This window comes from Juglans regia, chromosome 15 (genome assembly GCF_001411555.2).
Source record: "Juglans regia cultivar Chandler chromosome 15, Walnut 2.0, whole genome shotgun sequence".
Taxonomy (NCBI): Eukaryota; Viridiplantae; Streptophyta; class Magnoliopsida; order Fagales; family Juglandaceae; genus Juglans; species Juglans regia.
In genome coordinates this window covers 11164195-11182125 of record NC_049915.1, presented here as the reverse complement: position 1 = coordinate 11182125, position 17931 = coordinate 11164195, and the positions used below count along the sequence as shown (strand labels likewise).

The following is a 17931-nucleotide window of genomic DNA, read 5'->3' as shown; positions in this document are numbered from 1 at the left end:
ATAGATGTTTTAGATTATATTTTGATAGATGTTTGTTCGTATTTTTATAGATGTTTTAGATTATATTTTTATAAATGTTTTAGATTATATTGTTATAGATGTTTGTTTTTATTCTTATAGATGTTTTAGATTATATTTTTATAGATGTTTGTTTGTATTTTTATGGATGTTTTAGATTATATTTTTATAGATGTTTTAGATTATATTGTTATAGATGTTTGTTTTTATTCTTATAGATGTTTTAGATTATATTTTTATAGATGTTTGTTTGTATTTTTATAGATGTTTTAGACTTTATTCTTATAGATGTTTTAGATTTTATTTTTATAGATGTTTGTTTGTATTTTTATAAATGTTTTAGATTATATTGCATAAGTAGTTTAGATTTGATGAGTTTCTTCTTAATGGCTTACTTATAAGTGTTAATTTTTTATACTTTAATAGTTAAAAATGTCTAGTTGTCAATCAACCGGTGGTATGACTTCAACTCCAACACTTGCTCCTGTAAGATCAGAAGATCTAGCATGGGCCCATGCACGTGCTGTGCCAGGGGCAAGAAGTAATACTGAATTTTTATATTGTAATAAAGTATTTAGAGGTGGCGAGATCACTCGGTTGAAGCATCATCTAGCTGGAATTCCAGGCGATGTAGAAGCATGTAAAAATGTGTCTGAAGATGTAAAATGACAAATGAAGGAGTTGCTTAATGAAATGAAAAAAAGCAAAGAGAAGAGAAGGAGAATAAGGTCAGAGATTGGAGGCGATATAGATTTAACATCTGATGATACTGATGATCGTAATAGTATGGAGAGACAGTCTCAGCTTTCAAAAGGTAAGGGGAAGTCGAAAGAATCTGAAACTAGAGAGTCAGTGGGGGGATTGAGTAGATGTTTTGCTCCAAGAACAACTCCTGGGACCCAACCTTCAATTAAGAGTTATATGTGTTCAAATGAGATGATTGTAAAAGCAAAGATGGTTGTAGCACGCTGGTGGTATGATGCTAATCTGTCTTTCAATGCTGCTCAATCTAAGTTTTATCAACCAGCTATCGATGCCATGACTGCCATCGGGCCAGGATTCAAGAGCCCATCTTTATATGAGTTGAGAGGAAATTTGTTAAAGATGGCTGTGGATAAGGTTCAAGATTATTTGCAACAAATTAAGAAGATTTGGAATGAGGCCGGTTGTTCACTAATGGAAAATGGTTGGACAAACCAGAAGCAACAATCAATAATCAACTTTCTTGTTTATTGTTCGAAAGGTACAATATTTTGAAGTCTGTTGATACATCTGGCCTTAGAAAAGATGCTGAAACATTGTTTAATATCTTTGATGAGGTTGTTCAAGAAATTGGAGCTGAGAATCTTGTGCAATTCATAACGGACAATGATGCAAGTTATAAAGCTGCAGGAAAAAAAGTTACAATAGAAGTATGACTCTTTCTACTGGTCCCCACGTGCAGCTCATTGCATAAACTTAATGTTGGAGAGTTTTTCTGATCCAAGATATTTTTCCCTTATTGATGATACCATAAAAAAGGCAAAAAAGATAACAAAGTTCATCTATAACCATGGCTGGGTTTTGGCATTGATGAGAAAAGACTTACCAAAGGTCATGATTTGTGTCGTCCTGTAGTTACAAGGTTTGCGACAAATTTTTTAAGTATCCAATGTTTGCTCTTGTTTAAGAAAGAACTCAGACAAATGTTTACTTGTGATAAATGGATTACATCAAGTCATTCTAAGAGCAACATAGGGAAGGAGATAGCTGAGATCGTTTTAGAAGATAAAGAGTTTTGGGTTCAATGTCAAAAAGCAAGATGCAATAACAAAGTCAGTTTATTCAGTCCATTCACCAAGATCATTGATTCTAGATGGGATAGGCAGCTTCACAGTCCATTACATGCGGCGAGTTGTTTTCTTAACACTGAAATTTACTATAGCCCCAATTTTAAAAATAAAAATGATGTTATAAGAGGCTTCAACAGCTGTGTTATGAAAATGGAACTTGATCCCGATAATCAAGACAAGATCATTGCAGAACTTGACTTGTATAAGAATGCAGTAGGTGAGTTTGGACATTCTTTAGCAATCCGCCAGCGTGATAAGATTAATCCAGATATTATCATTTATCAATATCATTTGTTAAATAGTGTGACCTTGTATTTTAAATTTTATCTTATTTTATTTTTACTTGTATTTAATTAATAATTTATAATTGCATTATTGTTATAGTTGCATGGTGGACCCAATTTGGTTGCGAGGTTCCAATGCTTCAAAGGTTTGTTGTTCGAGTACTAAGTCAATGTTGTAGTGCAATTGGATGTGAGAGAAACTGGAGCACATTTGATTTTATTCATTCGAATAAGAGAAATAGATTAGTGCATAAACGTTTGAATGACTTAGTATTTGTTCGTTATAACTTGAAGTTGAGAGAGAGTTAAATTTTTTTAATACTAATGTTTTCACTGTTGAAAAATATATAAAATTTTCACTTATGTTTGATTTTATTTTGACATGAGCATAAAAAGGGGAAGAGATGCTTTAGATCCAATCAATCTTGAAAATATTGATTTGATGGAATAATGGGTAGGTGAAGAATCTGAGCTTCTTATGGAGAAGATTTGGATTGGGCAAGTATTGAGGAGCCATTGGCCTCACTAAATGAGGAAGACAATAACAATGTTGGTGTTGATGTTGATGACGGTGATGACATTGATGAAAATATTTTGATTAACATGTTGAATCCTGATCCTTATTGTCTTTTTTATGAGGATGAGTATCTTTGATGACGTAGTGAAGTTAATGATTTTATCATGATAATATTGGTGTTTATAACTTTATGTTAGTTGTAACTTAAAACTTAAGACTTGTATTGAGAATATTGAGTTTGACTTATTTTGTTGTTATTTTGGAATACAGTTAATGCTTGTATATATATAATTTATTCAGATTTAAATTATTCCAAAACGGTATACAAAACGGTACCGGTACTGAAACGGTATCGTGACCAAAATATTATTCCGGAATGGTACCGAAATATTTCGTTCCAGTGCCTTGACCTGTATGACTTCCGATACGGTATTCAAAACTTTGGTTAGAATTCATAGATCCTTATATTTCCTTTCAATGTTTTAATATTGGAGATACTTCTAGCATATAACTAGGTTTTCTAAATGCAGTGCCTCAATTCACAAAATTACCTTCTCTCTTTCTCATGTATTTCACATAGTATCGATCAATTTAAGAGATGATTAGATATTACTTTTTAGGCAAGGGGAAGCCTGATCATGACGTTTTTATTTTTCACAAATTAGTAATTTCCTTATAAAAATTAGGTTAAACAATCTGTTCCTTCCCATAGGCCTCTAAACAGTTGTAAATGATCGAGGTAGATTTATCAAGTAGGGAAACTGCTTTTCCATATACAAAGACAAATTAAATATATCTTTACAGAACGACCCTAAAGTCTGTTGGATGATCAACTTCGAGGGGTGTTGAGCTTGATCATTTCCTTTTAATTTCCTCCTGCGTACCGTGAAATATATGCATTGTTCTCTCAATCCGGCCAACATGCATTTTCTACTGATTAAGGGCGATAGATAGTGCAAAGGACAATACCATCCAACCTAATATGAAGTATCCCACCAGTCTCGTTGGCCCCACATCCTCTGGTTCCTGCCATAAAAGTTTATATTCCAAAAATCACAACAAAATTTAAGAGAGAGAGAGAGAAGTTAAAGATACACACGAGTTCTTTTAATTTGCTAAATAGTATTGTTCACAATTAGGACTATCAGTGTTTATTATTAACACCGAGATTACATTTTTTAGTTTAGAAAAAATTAATTAAGATCTAGGAAGGAACTGATCAATCCTTGACTCCACTGTTTTAGACTTTGGTTAGTTCTCAACCCTAGATCTCCCAGGTTGGAAATTTTTGTTAGGTTTGCAATATTTCTTTTTTCAATTATCCCCCATATATAATTTTAATTTCTCCTTAGGTGGCTAATACTATATAGTCTAACATGAGCCTATATTCACTAAAGGTACGTGGCATGATTGACATAAATCCACAGCCTCCAAAATGAGGTCTTGGGTTCGGAACCCCCCCCATCAAATGTATCAAAAAAAAAAAAAAAAATCATGAGCTCATATTCAGATTGGAACACGTAACCAAGTACATATCAAACCTCTTAGGAGTAAGTCAAAGACTATTAAGCCACTACCCTTGGTGGTAGGACCTTAATATAGCCTTAGTGCTTAGTTGACTTGCTTTATGGAGATTGGTTGCTTTTGTAAATGTCTCTATATGGCTTCTTTCGGAATTAATGGTATCTTATCTTAATAATATATGATGAAATTAAATTTAGTAGTATCGTTTTTCTTAAGATTTAAGTTTTGTCTCGCATATTTTATTGAGTTATGTGTTATCGTGGCAACTTTTTATTGCTTAGTCTTGTAATAGAGTCGATCAATATTGAGCTAGCTAGGGTGTTACGGTGGCCGGGGTGGCTACCCCATGCGTGGTCAGTCAAGGCCGACCGCCGTAACGGTGGACATCCGCGATGGCCACCCCTCGTGTAGGGGGCCAATATATATATGTAGACACGTGTGTAAAAAAGAAGAAACCATACCCAACAGTACTACATAGAAATTCATTTAGAAGAGACGGCGATGACGTATCAGATGAAAAACAAATAGTACGTAGTAGCTAGCATACCTGCAATATGGGAGGAGACTCTTTAGAAGTTGGTGTTTCGTCAACCTCAAAGGGCCAAATATATGTGTCCGCCTTTTCACTCCGAGCCAAGCTCCAATCATACATCCTTCTCTCTTCTTCTGATGACAAAATTATGTATGATTCCTATCAAAAGTTACCACAATTGTTAGAATTGCTATTCCCTCTATATATATATATTTTCTTTGTCATGAACTGACTATATAGAAAGGCATTCACTGGATTTTCTTTGAGAAAACAGTAGCTTTCAGGTACTAACTCTTAAAACTTCAAGTTTCTTGTCGAGTTCTTCTTCATCTAAACCCTGATTCCTCAATTCCTCAGCCTTGCTTTTGTATGCAACTAAAACCTGGATAGCCAAATACCATGAGGGAGGAATATCATCAGAGATGAAAAATAAAGACGTGATTTCATTAAATTGTCTTTAAGTTGTGACCTGCTCGAGAGAACAATCTCTTCGTAATCCAAGTCTACCATAGTGATCCACATCTGTTATTGCTGCATTCTAAATAAACTTTTATCAATCAAATGAAACGTAATAAAGGGTTGGAATTGAAGCAGAAGAGTACAATTGCATAAAGAAATTATAGTATAATTACGTATGCCACGAAGAGCTCTTTCGACGTTAAGAGCAGAAATCAAGGAAATTCCTTTGGGGGCTTCGATGGCACTTTCTGGATCTGCCTCTGTGGAAGTACTGGTACTGGTTTCTCCGGAAACTTCACTCGAGGCTCGAATCTGAAGAGGAAATCTCCAGCTCGGCTTGGTTGCAAAAGCGACGGAATTTACGAATATGGCAGTAACGTTTACTGGCGTCAGAGACGAGAAATCTTTCCGGGAAATGCAGACTGTCACGGTGGTGGAAGACACGGCCATTGGCCTGAAGTGAGAAATGCAGACTGTGTTTTTTTTTTGGAAGCGCTGCTTGCTGACTGCTGTTTTTGGGGAGAGATAAGCTAAGGGCTTCCTACCAGTGAAATGTAATCCGACTTTTCTACGTGGATGGTGGATACCAGTGCTCAGAAAAATTATATATGTATATATATATATATATATTTTTTTTTTGAGAGAAAGAAAAATTATATCTTATATATAATAAGTTCCAATAAGCAGGGCAGTCTTGGTTTATTATTGTTTCCCTTTTTGCCCCTGCATTTCTGTTCTTTTTCCGTTTCCATCCTTCAATTTTCTGTCGTATAATGCTTTTTTCTTCAGTTCTTCTCGAGCCTTCGATCCTTCAACTTTTTGAAATTTCATTCTTTCTTCTTTCCTTCCTTCTGAATCTCCTTTTTTGTGATTCTTATTATTATTTCCTTTTTGTTTTCCACCATCTCACCGCTCTTATCAGTTTTTGAATTTTGTTTTTTTTTTTGTCCCACCGCCTTCACCACTTACCGCTTGGTATTAGAGTGATTTTCATCTTCTTTGGTTGCGGTTTATGTTTCTTGGTTTGGAGTGTCTCTTGTCTTCTTTTCGAGAGCTTTTTTTTTTGTTTTTTTGTTTTCTTGCTTTTGGTTTCGTCTTTCTCCAATTCCTGTGATTTTGGTTATTTTGCCTTTTTTGTTTTCCACCGCTTTCACCGTTCTTATCAGATTTTGAATTTCTTTCTCCACCGCTTTCCACTTGGTATAAGAGTGATAATTCCCTTGATTATTTCCTTTTTACTCTTGGTAGCTCACAGCGACGCCAGTTGCTGCCTCCATTCACAGCTATTTCGCCTCCAACACCGAAGCCTAGCCGTGCCCAAATCTGTCCATATCTACAACGAGGGCTACCAAGACACCCAAATTCATCATGAGACCCACCACGCACGGAGGATATTCACCTACAAGAGCCCTCGTTCACCTCGAACACGCTCTCACCATGGCTGATTCTTTTACCGTCGTCTGGCTTCAGAGCGCCATCAAATTTAATAGTGGAGGCTTCATCTCTCTCTCTCTGTGAGCGATTGATTATTCAGTTTCATTCAATGTCATTTTGTGGGTCCCTGATCACATTTCTGAAACTGTTATGACAAGAACTAGGTGGTGAGCCGCGAAAGCCTTTGCTGGGCTTAGCCATTGACACACAGTATGGTTCTCTCAACACATTGATTCAGAAAGTCAATGTAGAAGGTGCTACTTTGCAAGGCTTTGGATAGGTTGTAAGTTTTTGAAAAATGTTTTTAGCTATTCTCTGAGTTACATCAAATTCTGAATATATTGGATGCATCTCAGAAATCAATTAATGGGGAACTATATGATTAATTGAATTCTGGACAGTGGCTTGCTCTGGCTAAAGGGCGGAAGCAGCTCTCAGTTGAAACCACTACAGACCAGGTATGGTCATCAGAGTTATGTTGTTTAAGTCATTGTTTAAAGAATATAGATGCATGTTATGTGTCTGAGTAGTTTGGTGCTACTTGCAGTTGAGACTTTAAGCACATTTTTGCTACTATGTGCGCGTTTATGTGAAAATGGTAATTCAATGGTGAATACTGAAACATTTTAGGTGGTAGAAAATTTGGATGAAAAATTGTGAAATATTTGTTAGTAAGCGTAGTGTATTCTCAGCTTTTCAATGATTCCAAGGTGCATTAGATATTCTATTTTTTGTTCTTTAGATTTCATTAGTGACTGAAATTATGTTTGTTGACATAAAACTTGACAAGATCTACTTGTAACTAGAGGAGGTTGAGAAGTACCTTTCCGTGTTCACAAAAGTGGACGACAATCAGTACTCAATGAAAATATTTTTTGAGATAAGGAAGCAAAAGTATCTTGAGGCATTGGATAAGTAAGCTTCCAAGTTTTAGGTTATTAATTATCTAAGTGTCGGTTTTATGAGAAGTGATTGTTTGTCTTTAGAGATTCTGTGGCATATAGCATGTGAATGGGACTGTTTAAATTTTGATAGGCATGATCGTCCCAAGGCTGTGGATATATTAGTAAAGGATTTGAAAGTTTTTGTCACATTTAATGAAGAGCTTTTCAAGGAAATCACTCAGCTCTTGACATTGGAGGATTTCAGGTATGATGAATTTGTGTTCAAGTCTTCCACCTTACATTTGAAATCAACTATAGAAAATGTTGTCAAAATGGGTTTGTTGTATCATAGAGAAAATGAGCAACTTTTCAAATATGGAGATACCAAATCTGCTAGAGCAATCATGTTGGTGGAGCTTAAAAAACTAATTGAAGCAAATCCTTTATTCTGTGATAAATTGCAATTCCCAAACCTTAAAAATTCAAGGTTACGGACTCTCATCAACCAATGGTAACTCATTTAAAGATGCTATAGTCTTTTCACCAACAAACCTTACTTCTTGGTTGGCTCTCTTTTAAAGCCTCTTGATTTTATCTATAAATATTTAAGCTTGCTACCAAGTGTTATAAATGTTATATTTCCTTCCTACAAATGTTTGGTGTCTTATGTCCATTGAATATTTTGCATGTTGTGCTTCAGTTGGTACCAATGTTGGGGACATTGGGTTGTGGGAAGTTGGTTCTAGGGAGGGGTTAGTTTTGAGGAATTTCAAAGTTTGGGATCTCAGTACATGTTCAATGCCACTGCAGGTGTGTCCCTTATTTTTTTCCTTTCATTAATGATACAAGTTAATGTTAGTGCTATATCCTTAATGCCTATAATAGTAGAGTAATTGGAACTCGTTTACTGATAAAAAAATCGTAGAGTAATTGGAACTGATATTGATGAATTTCAGGCAGCTTTGGTTAAAGATCCTGGTGTAACTGTTAACCGTGTGATTTGGAGCCCTGACGGTTCTTTGTTTGGTATGCTTAATACATTGGAGTTTTTCACTCCATGTACACAACCAATATATATCTTAAAGGCGAACTGGACAATTAGATGATGTCTTCTTTCTATTCCAATTACAGGAGTTGCATAGTCTAGGCACATCGTTCAAATATATTCTTATCATGGGAATGATAATATACAGCAGCACCTGGCGGCATATCTAATATGAATTTTTCCGTTTCATTCTTTTTGCACTTTAACTTCCGTGGTATTTGAGATGCTATACTGAAAGTTGCTTTAAATTTGCTGATATAGATTGATGCTCGTGTTGGCAGAGTAAATGACATCGCATTCTCCCACCCAAACAAGCAACTTTGTGTGATAACTTGTGGTGACGATAAGACCATCAAGGTCAGTTGGTCTTGTTGCATGTTTGGTGGTTTTGATGTTTTGAGTGGAGGTAAATTCGTCATTCCTTCCTAATCTTGTTTGGTAATTGTAAGTGTGGGATGCCACTACTGGTGCAAAGCAGTATATGTTTGAAGGTCATGAGGCTCCTGTTTATTCTGTTTGTCCTCACTATGAGGAAAACATTTAGGTATCATTTTCATTTGTGATTTTATTTTATTTTGGTTATTGGTTTGGCCTTCCTTTCATGGATTCTTCCTTAAGTCCCAGTATTTTTGTTCCTAACATTCTTTTTGTGCCTTTATGCTTAGTTTATCTTTTCAACTGCACTGGATAGAAAGATAAAAGCATGGTTGTATTACAACTTGGGATCTCGAATTGATTATGATGTTCTTGGTCACTGGTGCACGACAATGGCTTACAGTGCCCAATGGTACTAGGTAATAAAATGGGCTTGTTGTGTTGGTGCTACTTGTCCTTTGCTCTTTGGTGGGGGCATGGTCAACTAAATAGGGTTTTTTTTTTTAACCTTTGTTTTTTTAAATAGGCAACTTCCAATGTGTACTTTTACACCTGTTTTTTCTGTATTTTGAACTATCTGCTGTTTGGTTGGTTTGTTTGTTTGTTTTTTTAGGGAATTTGTATTGTGATCCAGTTTTTTGGGTTTGGTCTCTGAAAAAAAAAAAATAGATGACTTTCAGTTTTTTTTGCATGTTATGTTCTGGTCGTTTTTTTTCTTTATTTAATATGATTTGTTGGTTTGTTTCTTGCAAGGAATTTGGACTTTTGGTTTGAGGTTTATGCTACTTTGAGGTTTGTATATGTCTATTCATAGTTCATAATTCAGGATTTTATTTTACTTTTTTAGCTTTTTACTTTGTTTACTCCAATGTTTGGTCGCTGAGAAAAATCGAGGGAAATGGGAAGAGGTAATACCAATAATGAAAGTGTGGTGTGTCTTTGTGTTTAGAACTTAAGTGCCTGTGAGGTATTTGACTGCTATGTTCCATCCTACTAACTGAATACCAAACAATATGCAATTTACATACATATGTGCATGTTCACACCTTATAAAACACATCATCATATACTCAGTCATTCTTTCATGTAGAAATGGGGAACGAGTACATATCAAATGGTTCATCAGATTCGAGTATCATGCCATCATACCAAATGGATGTGTTTGGCTTGGAGGAGCACAATAATTTTGTGATCCCAATTTGATCGAATAGATATGTTTCAAATTATGTGTATAAAATTAATTGAAGAGGTACTGCATGTGTTGCTGGATCATAATGACCTTCCTGTCATAAGATGATTGTTTTAATTTGAAGTACATAATTTTTTATTGAACTTAAATTGCTAGTTGGACTTTCTTATTGGTTACTCTTTGATATTGATTTTTCCTCCTCGAATGGAATTCTGTATCACACGTAGAGAATGATAGTATGTTTACTATATGGTGAACACTAGTATTTCATATTGGGTGTATACTAATAAACTTGAAATAATTATGCGCAAAATCATTCAAATTCCAGATGGAATGACTATAGAGATTCACTAACAAATCATTATCTGAAGATATTTGCTAAAATTTGTTTTATTTTATAAACTTGTATCAAACTTTGTTTGGATGTATATATATATATATATATATATATATATATATATTACTATGGTTGATGCATATATTACTTTATTTTGAGATGTATGAGATATATGATTAGCTAATTTTATTTTGGAATGTATCTTACTATGATTGATGTATATGTTACTTTATTTTGGCATGTATATTATTTTATTATTAGGTTATTTTCTCTCAATTTCTTATTACATGTTTTTACAAGAAATTTATATTTTTAAGAATATTTTTTATGTTTTTGCAACTAGGCACACGTGTGTTTGCCCTTACTAGTATATATAAACGTGCCAAATTGACGGTGGAATTTAATAAATATAACCACATATTGACTTACAAATAAAATAACTATAATGAAGACGGTAGGTAGTACGAACTAGTTTTACTGGATGAACTACACCAACTTTAAAAAAAAAAAAAAAAAAAAACTATACCAATTGATGTAGCACCGTTGAAGAGTTAAATAAAAATAAATAAATCAAACCAATATTGCAGTTTGTCTGTGTGTGTCATCAATTATATAAATTTGTAAGACTTTTTAATAAAATTTATTCCAACTTAGCGATTTCTGTACAAAATACATATTCTCTTTTTTTCGGGTGTACTGGTAATATATAATAATACATTTTTTTATACAGTTTTAAGATGTGCGAATATTGTAGATTCATTTTGGAAAAAGTGGGATCTATTAATAAAAAATAATAATTTTTCATATAAAACCTAGATTTAATTACTTTTTTCAAAGAAATTACGTGTAAGACTTGAACTCTAAGACGATAAATATCATTTCTCATAATATATATTTATTCTCTTACATATACCTTTAGAGGACAGAGGGTGAGAGGAGCTCTATACCTTTGCAAGATTTACTAAAAAGTCCTCAAGTTTCTCTATAATTTAGGGTTAAGTGGCCGGGGATCGCCACCCCACCCCGCTTGGCCAAGGCAGGGGACGATGTTCACAGACTGCACGGCCGGGGGAAGGGGGGGGGGGTGTGGGCGAATACCTGCATGCAATTGGAGAGTCGGGGGTGGGGCCCGAGTTGCATCCAAGCCTACCTGGGGTTTACCCCGTCCGCCCAGCCCAGGCCATATATATATACATGTTAAAAAATATATTTCTTTCATAAAATGACGTCGTTTCAAGGTTTGGTTTTGTTTAAAACCTAACCCACCCGTCTCTCTCTTTCGCCTCTCTCTCTCTCTCCTCTCTCCTCTCTCTCTCTCTAGACTCTTCCTTCCCCCTGTCACTATCTCTCTCTCTTCCTCTCACCAGCGCTCTTGTTCTATGATCTATTCTTCTTCTCCTCCATTTTTTCTTCTCATTCATGAAGTGGTTCCATGACCATGAATGGTCGTGGGTTTGCAAATAGACCCACAACCATTCGTGGTCGTGGTTCATTGCTCAAATTTGTTGTTGTTTTGGATTTTTTTTTTCGATTCTAGATTTGTTTTGAATGGATATGTGATTGTGTGAATTTTTTGTTGTTATTGTTGTTTTTTTTTTATATATTTTTTATGTTTTTCAATTATTTTTCACATTGAGTGGGTAGGGTGGGGCGGACGGTTATGGGGCCAATATGCCCCCGGCATCCGAACCGGGGGCACCTTTCCACAGGGGATGAAGGGATTAGTGCCAGGGTTCGTGGCCCAAACTCTCCCTCCAACATGTGGAGGTGGCGGGTGGGACAGGAGCACCACGGTCCGCCCTTCTAGGGGTCAGGTAGCACCCGCAATATACGGAGAGCGTATACACTAGGCTCTCAAAAGTACAAAAATTTCTCAATTTTAACTCTTCCATTTCTAAACCCTGAGCTACAGATGAGTTACAAACAATGCGAAAGAGAAGAAACTCCCTGAAATACCCATGATGTCTCGAGATCCTTAATACACAAGCATTTGATCATTTCAGTTGGTTAATAAGATAAAGGCAATGTAAAAAAAACTTCAAGGAGAAATTTAAAATAACTGCCATAGTTTTTAATCTAAACCTCAATTTTCACCCAAATGAGTTTTTTTTTTTTATAACTAATTAATTCAATCAATTCAACCCAAATTCGGATATATCCGAATTGACTCAAAGCTAATTATAACGAAGCCCATTGCTGAGTGTCTAGTTCACAAATAGCGTGCCACCTTTATTTTATGAGAAAAGCTACGGATCAATCACTGTTCACAATTGATTTGTAGCAGTTGATGTGTCATTTTTTTTCTCTTACCTGTTGTCTGCTAAAACAAGCCTTTTACGCCCCAATTTCGAAATTTCCCCCCTCCGCCACTTCTCCCCTTTGCCCAGCTTCCGCCCCAAGTTCTCCCCTTTTGCTCTGTTTCATCTTCATTGCGCCCTGCTCTTGCTTCTTCTTCCTCTTCGTGAAATTTGTTTGAGCGCCCTACTATTTACTTCACCCCACATTCTCACTCGCATTTGGATCTCACTCGTGAAACCCATATGAATTCTCACAACATCCAAGTAGGAGAAGCAAATCCAAATAAACAATGGTCTTTGCAAGATTTCAAGCACAATGACATTTATGTAACCGAGCACCTTGTAGTTGAACGTTTGCTTCAAGCAGAAGAGCATTTAGAGCCCCTCGTCCTTGGTGGCACACATATCCTGCTGAAAGCGGAGAGCATTACAGGCGTTGTAGTGTTGCAGCCTCCTTTTTCGTGTTCAGGATTATCTCTGTGTACGCTGTCTTTAGCGAGAGCATTTTTTGCACACATACAAACAAGGAAAAAAAAAACAAACAAACAAACGGAAAATCAACTTCTTTGAAACAAGAAATAAAAAATACATAATTAGGAAAATAATAGGCCAGTGGTAGTAGTTGAGGTGGAAGCTTTTGGTAGTTAGGTAGACGGTGGTTACCTGGGCATCGTCTTCCGTGAATCTTGAGAGATTATTTTGAGGACACAAAAGCACCAGATTTTTTAACTTGAATTTCCCCCTTTTATCCACTGCTACTTGTATCTGTTTTTTAGCTGAAAGTGATTCATTTTCCTTATCTCGTTCCGATTGTGAATTACGAGATTGTCTATTGGCTTTGTTTGGTTGGAGGTTTTGGCTTTTCCATCAGGGTTTTATGCTGAGAGTTTACTCGGTTTAGTTAAGGTTTTCAGTCGTTTGGCGTTTTGCTGATGAGAAATTGGGGTGTAAAAGGTGTGTTTCAGTAGACAACAGGTAAGAGAAAAAAAAATGCCACATCAGGTGTGCTATGGATCAGCCACTCTATTTTATAACAATTTTTACAACTCTATTTTAAAATAAGGGTAGTTTACTAAAATAGTATAATTAGTATAAAATTATTTTAGAAAGGTAAAAAAGGTCATATCTTTATCAGTTTCCTCCTTATTTCCTCATCATGAATTGGAAAAATATATAGACTTTTCAGTCCAAATGAGTTGTTAAATACACGGGGGAACAAACTCCCACCAAACAATTAAATCATCAACATTTCTTGCATATCTAGCAAGTGTGTGAGCTGCAACATTTGAAAATCTGTAAACATGTTCTATTGTGCAATTCTGAAATCTTTGCATCATCTGTCGTACATCTAAAACCAGATTTCCCAACAATGAGTAAGATTGTTGTAAGTCTTGAACTTCTTTCACCACTAAGAGAGAATCACTTTCAATGATCAAATGGTGTATTCCAAGTGTTAGACATAATTGTAAGCCTCCAAACATAGCCAACAATTCTATATTAGAAGATTCTTAAACTGCTACCTCTCTTTTTGTTGTTGTCATGATAACCTCCCCTGCACAGTCCCTAAGTATCATGCCAATTCCAGCATACCCTTGTTCATGAAAAATTACTCCATCAATATAAAGTTTAAAAGCACCTTGTGGTGGAGGCTACCATTTAAATCTGGTATTCATACAACTCCTAGATCTGTCCTTTGATTCCACAAAACTTTGTTGTAGACTCAAAGCTTGGTTGAAAATTTCCTCTGTAGAGAGCTTTTTGTCTTCAAATAGCCATTGATTTCTTCTATACCAACTACCCCATGCTAACAAGAAAAATCTTTCCAATGGTCCTTCTTTCTTGTTGTCTAGCACCTATTTGGCTATGTCTTCAAAAGTTAGACTTCTATCATTGACTTTTAAATTTGGAAAGAACTTCATCCAACCTGTTAACAATTGGGGGCATTTCTATAGAGCATGAATCGTGTATTCACCTGGTTTAGAACAAAGTTGGCCTATGTCATTCAACACAACCTTTTTCTTGCTCAAATTCGATTTTGTTAGCAGACTATCCTTGCAAGCCCTCCAAGCAAATATTTTAATTTTGTTAGGTGCTTTCATGCTCCATAGGCTCTTCTAGAACTGCCTTTGTCTGCTGGCATTTGAGGTCTCTCCCTGTGCATTTAAGGTTTCTCCCTAGAACTTTGAATATTTGAAGTTGGCGTAAATGGATGGAATTAGGCCTGCAACTTGATCTGTTACATTCGGGTTCACACCCGACCCGACTCGTTTAGTCTTGATTAAAGCACCAAACCGACCCAACCTGACCCGAAGAAAATCAAATCGGGTTGAACCCGTATGACCCGGCCTTTAAAAATGTCGTTTACTCTTCCTTTTAGAAACGACTTGTTCACAGAAAAAAGCTCATCCCTTTTTGCTTCTTTTCTCTTCTTTGCATAGAAAACTCAAAAAACTCATAAAGCACATGGCCCACAACCATTCAAGAACGAAAGAACCAACAAAAAAAAAAAAAAAAATCCTCTAATCATCAAAGAGTTGTTGACAGAGATAGAGAGAAATGGCGAAATCAAAGAACCAAATGGCCCACAAGATTTGCATCAGGAAACCTAGAAAGCACAGGCACACTTCCACAAAAGGGATGGATCTGAAGTTTTTGAGATATCAAAGGTATGCAAGAAAGCACAACAAGACGAATTGGTTTTGCAACCGAGGAAGAGTAAATCAATGAGGGTTGGGATTCTCCAGTTTAGATATTTTTGAAAACTTGAAATGGTTTTCAGATTTTAATGTGTTGGAGTTCTTTTCGACCTTTTCAATTAAAAAAGTAGCAAACTCAAAAAAGCATTTTTTGTGAATTTCTTCTCTGCATAGCAAACCCAAAATTTCTTTTCACTAATACTTTCTTTCGGCTTCTCAGTGGTTCTCTTTGCTTTATTTCCATTTTCTTCAATCTTCATATTGGACCGATGGGTTGACACAGATAAGCATGTTGCGTCACCTCATACGCACTCGATTGCCATTTCCAGTGCCAAGAGCGGTCTCTCTTCCTCAACTTGTTGCCTCCCTGATTCTTCTACTTAAGCATTTCAATCTTCGATGTTCCGTCATGCTAGAGCTGGAGGTGTTGCAGTTGTGGGAGAACAACTTTACTGAGCACATTGCTCAGGGGCAGCTCTGGCTAAGGTATGAGAACAAAGTATACATTTATACTCGAAAAGCTCAGATGGGTTGACACCCAAAATACGAACCCGCTATTTTCCAGTTTGGAGACCCACTCATATTATAACCCGATAAAAGTCGGGTCGGGTCGGGTGAGTCTCATCGGATCCGACGGGTGATCGGGTCACATGCACAACCCAAGATGGAATGCTAGTGGATGGTGATGTCATCGTGTTTTCAAAACTTGAATTAATTCTGGGATGAAGTTTAACTTCCAACCACCCGTAAGTTTCTAACTACTACGAAAATCAAGCTCCTCAACTTAAGCGGTTGTGTAACGTAAGGCTACTATCGGACATATCGGAATTAGAAGAAAAAGTTGAGAGGCTTGAAGCACAATTACAAGCCGGCTACCATTGCTTCTTTTTATTTTTTTTACATCATATGAATCATATTTTTAATGACACATGCCACGAGACTTAAAATGGGAGAAAATAACGGAGCGATTGAGAAATCAAAAATTGAAGCCGAGGCTTGTGAAAAAGTGAGGTAGCATGGTGCGTGAGGACATTTGATTGATTGTTGCAGGCTGCTCGTAAAAAAAAAAAAAAATAAAACAAAACAAAAAACAAATGAAGAGAGATCTTCAACAATCTTGAATGCTTCATCAACCTATTTCAAGCAAAAGAGTTTTATTCTCTTCTCTTTAATTTTCTTTTTTGGTGTGTTCCAATAAGAACATGGTTGATTTCAGATTTTTAATGAACTAATTTTATTTTTCTAGGGCTTTGATGTAGTCTAACTTTGAACATACAATTTAAATTCCAAGTTATTTTATTTCTAATATTTTTCATGTTGAGTGTTTATCCTTGATCTTATTGCTTAAAATTTTCTGGCAAATTATTGTTTGATCTATTGAATTGCAATGAGACCGAGAGATGATTTGTGAATAGAGTTTTAGCCTACTTCTAGGATTAAGTACCATTAGTTGAGCGAAAGTAGAGATACTTTACCACGATTAGTATGATTTTTAAGAAAAATTCAAAGAACCTAATGAATCGCTAATTAATTAAATTCACATAGATATATAAAGTTACTAATTGGAGATATTTTTAGTATTGTTTAAGAGAAAATATTGAATAGTTAAGGGATTGTTATCATCAACTTGAGATAATTGGAATTCTATACCAAGGAATAATAAATTGTTTGAGATTCGCTAGGTGAAATCAAACACTCTAGATCTATATTTATTATCTTTAAAATCTTAATTTTAATGCTCTTTTCTTCAGTTTAATTTAGGTAATCTATTCTTTAAATTTCGGTTTTCCAAATAGTAATTAATTTAGTAAATTTCAGTACTCAATAGCATAATTAATCTCTGTGAGTTCGACATCCATTTTCTTTAAAATACTTTACTACTTCCTACAATCCTGTGCACTTGCAGATATTTTCAGCATAATAAGTTTTTTTGCGCCGTTGCCGGGGACTAATTATTTGTTATTGATATTGATACTAGTTAGATTGTTACTAATTTGGATTTTTTTTTTTTTATTTAGAAGTGTATGCCCCGATCTAAACCATTAGAGTCTGTACTTTTAGATCCTGAGATTGAGAGAACTTTGCGTCGAATTAATAAAAAGAAGCAAGAAGTCAACACATCTGCCGTCATTATGGCAGATCAGTAGAATGGAGAGACAAATAAGGCTTTGAGGGACTATGCTATGCCCTCGGTTAGTGGGGCTACATCTAGCATAAGGAGGCCGGCTATACAAGCTAACAATTTCAAGATTAAGCCAGCGATAATTCAAATGGCAAGATGTTCAGTTTGGAGGGCTGTCGCAAGAGGATCCTAATGTTCATACCGCAAATTTTCTAGAGATTTGCAACACCTTCAAGCACAATGGAGTGACAGATGATGCTATTCTTTTGAGACTTTTCCCTTTTTCACTCAAAGAAAAAGCGAAAGCCTGGCTGAATTATCTACCACCTGGTGTCATTACTACCTAGGAGGAGTTAGCACAAAAATGTTTGGCAAAGTATTTCCCT

The 17931-nt window shown here is 35.6% G+C and overlaps 1 protein-coding gene across 1 annotated transcript; it reads right to left on the bottom strand.

Annotated features, from left to right (window-relative positions):
* Positions 1-3290: 3290 nt before the first annotated feature.
* On the bottom strand, positions 3291-5751 carry LOC108981615 (NAD(P)H-quinone oxidoreductase subunit U, chloroplastic). Its single transcript, XM_018952846.2, has 5 exons — positions 5340-5751; positions 5177-5238; positions 5000-5089; positions 4723-4866; positions 3291-3677 (listed from the first exon to the last, which is right to left on the bottom strand). Exons 1-5 carry the CDS (start codon positions 5614-5616, stop codon positions 3582-3584), a joined length of 669 nt encoding a protein of 222 aa, XP_018808391.1. The 5' UTR covers positions 5617-5751; the 3' UTR covers positions 3291-3581.
* Positions 5752-17931: the final 12180 nt, after the last annotated feature.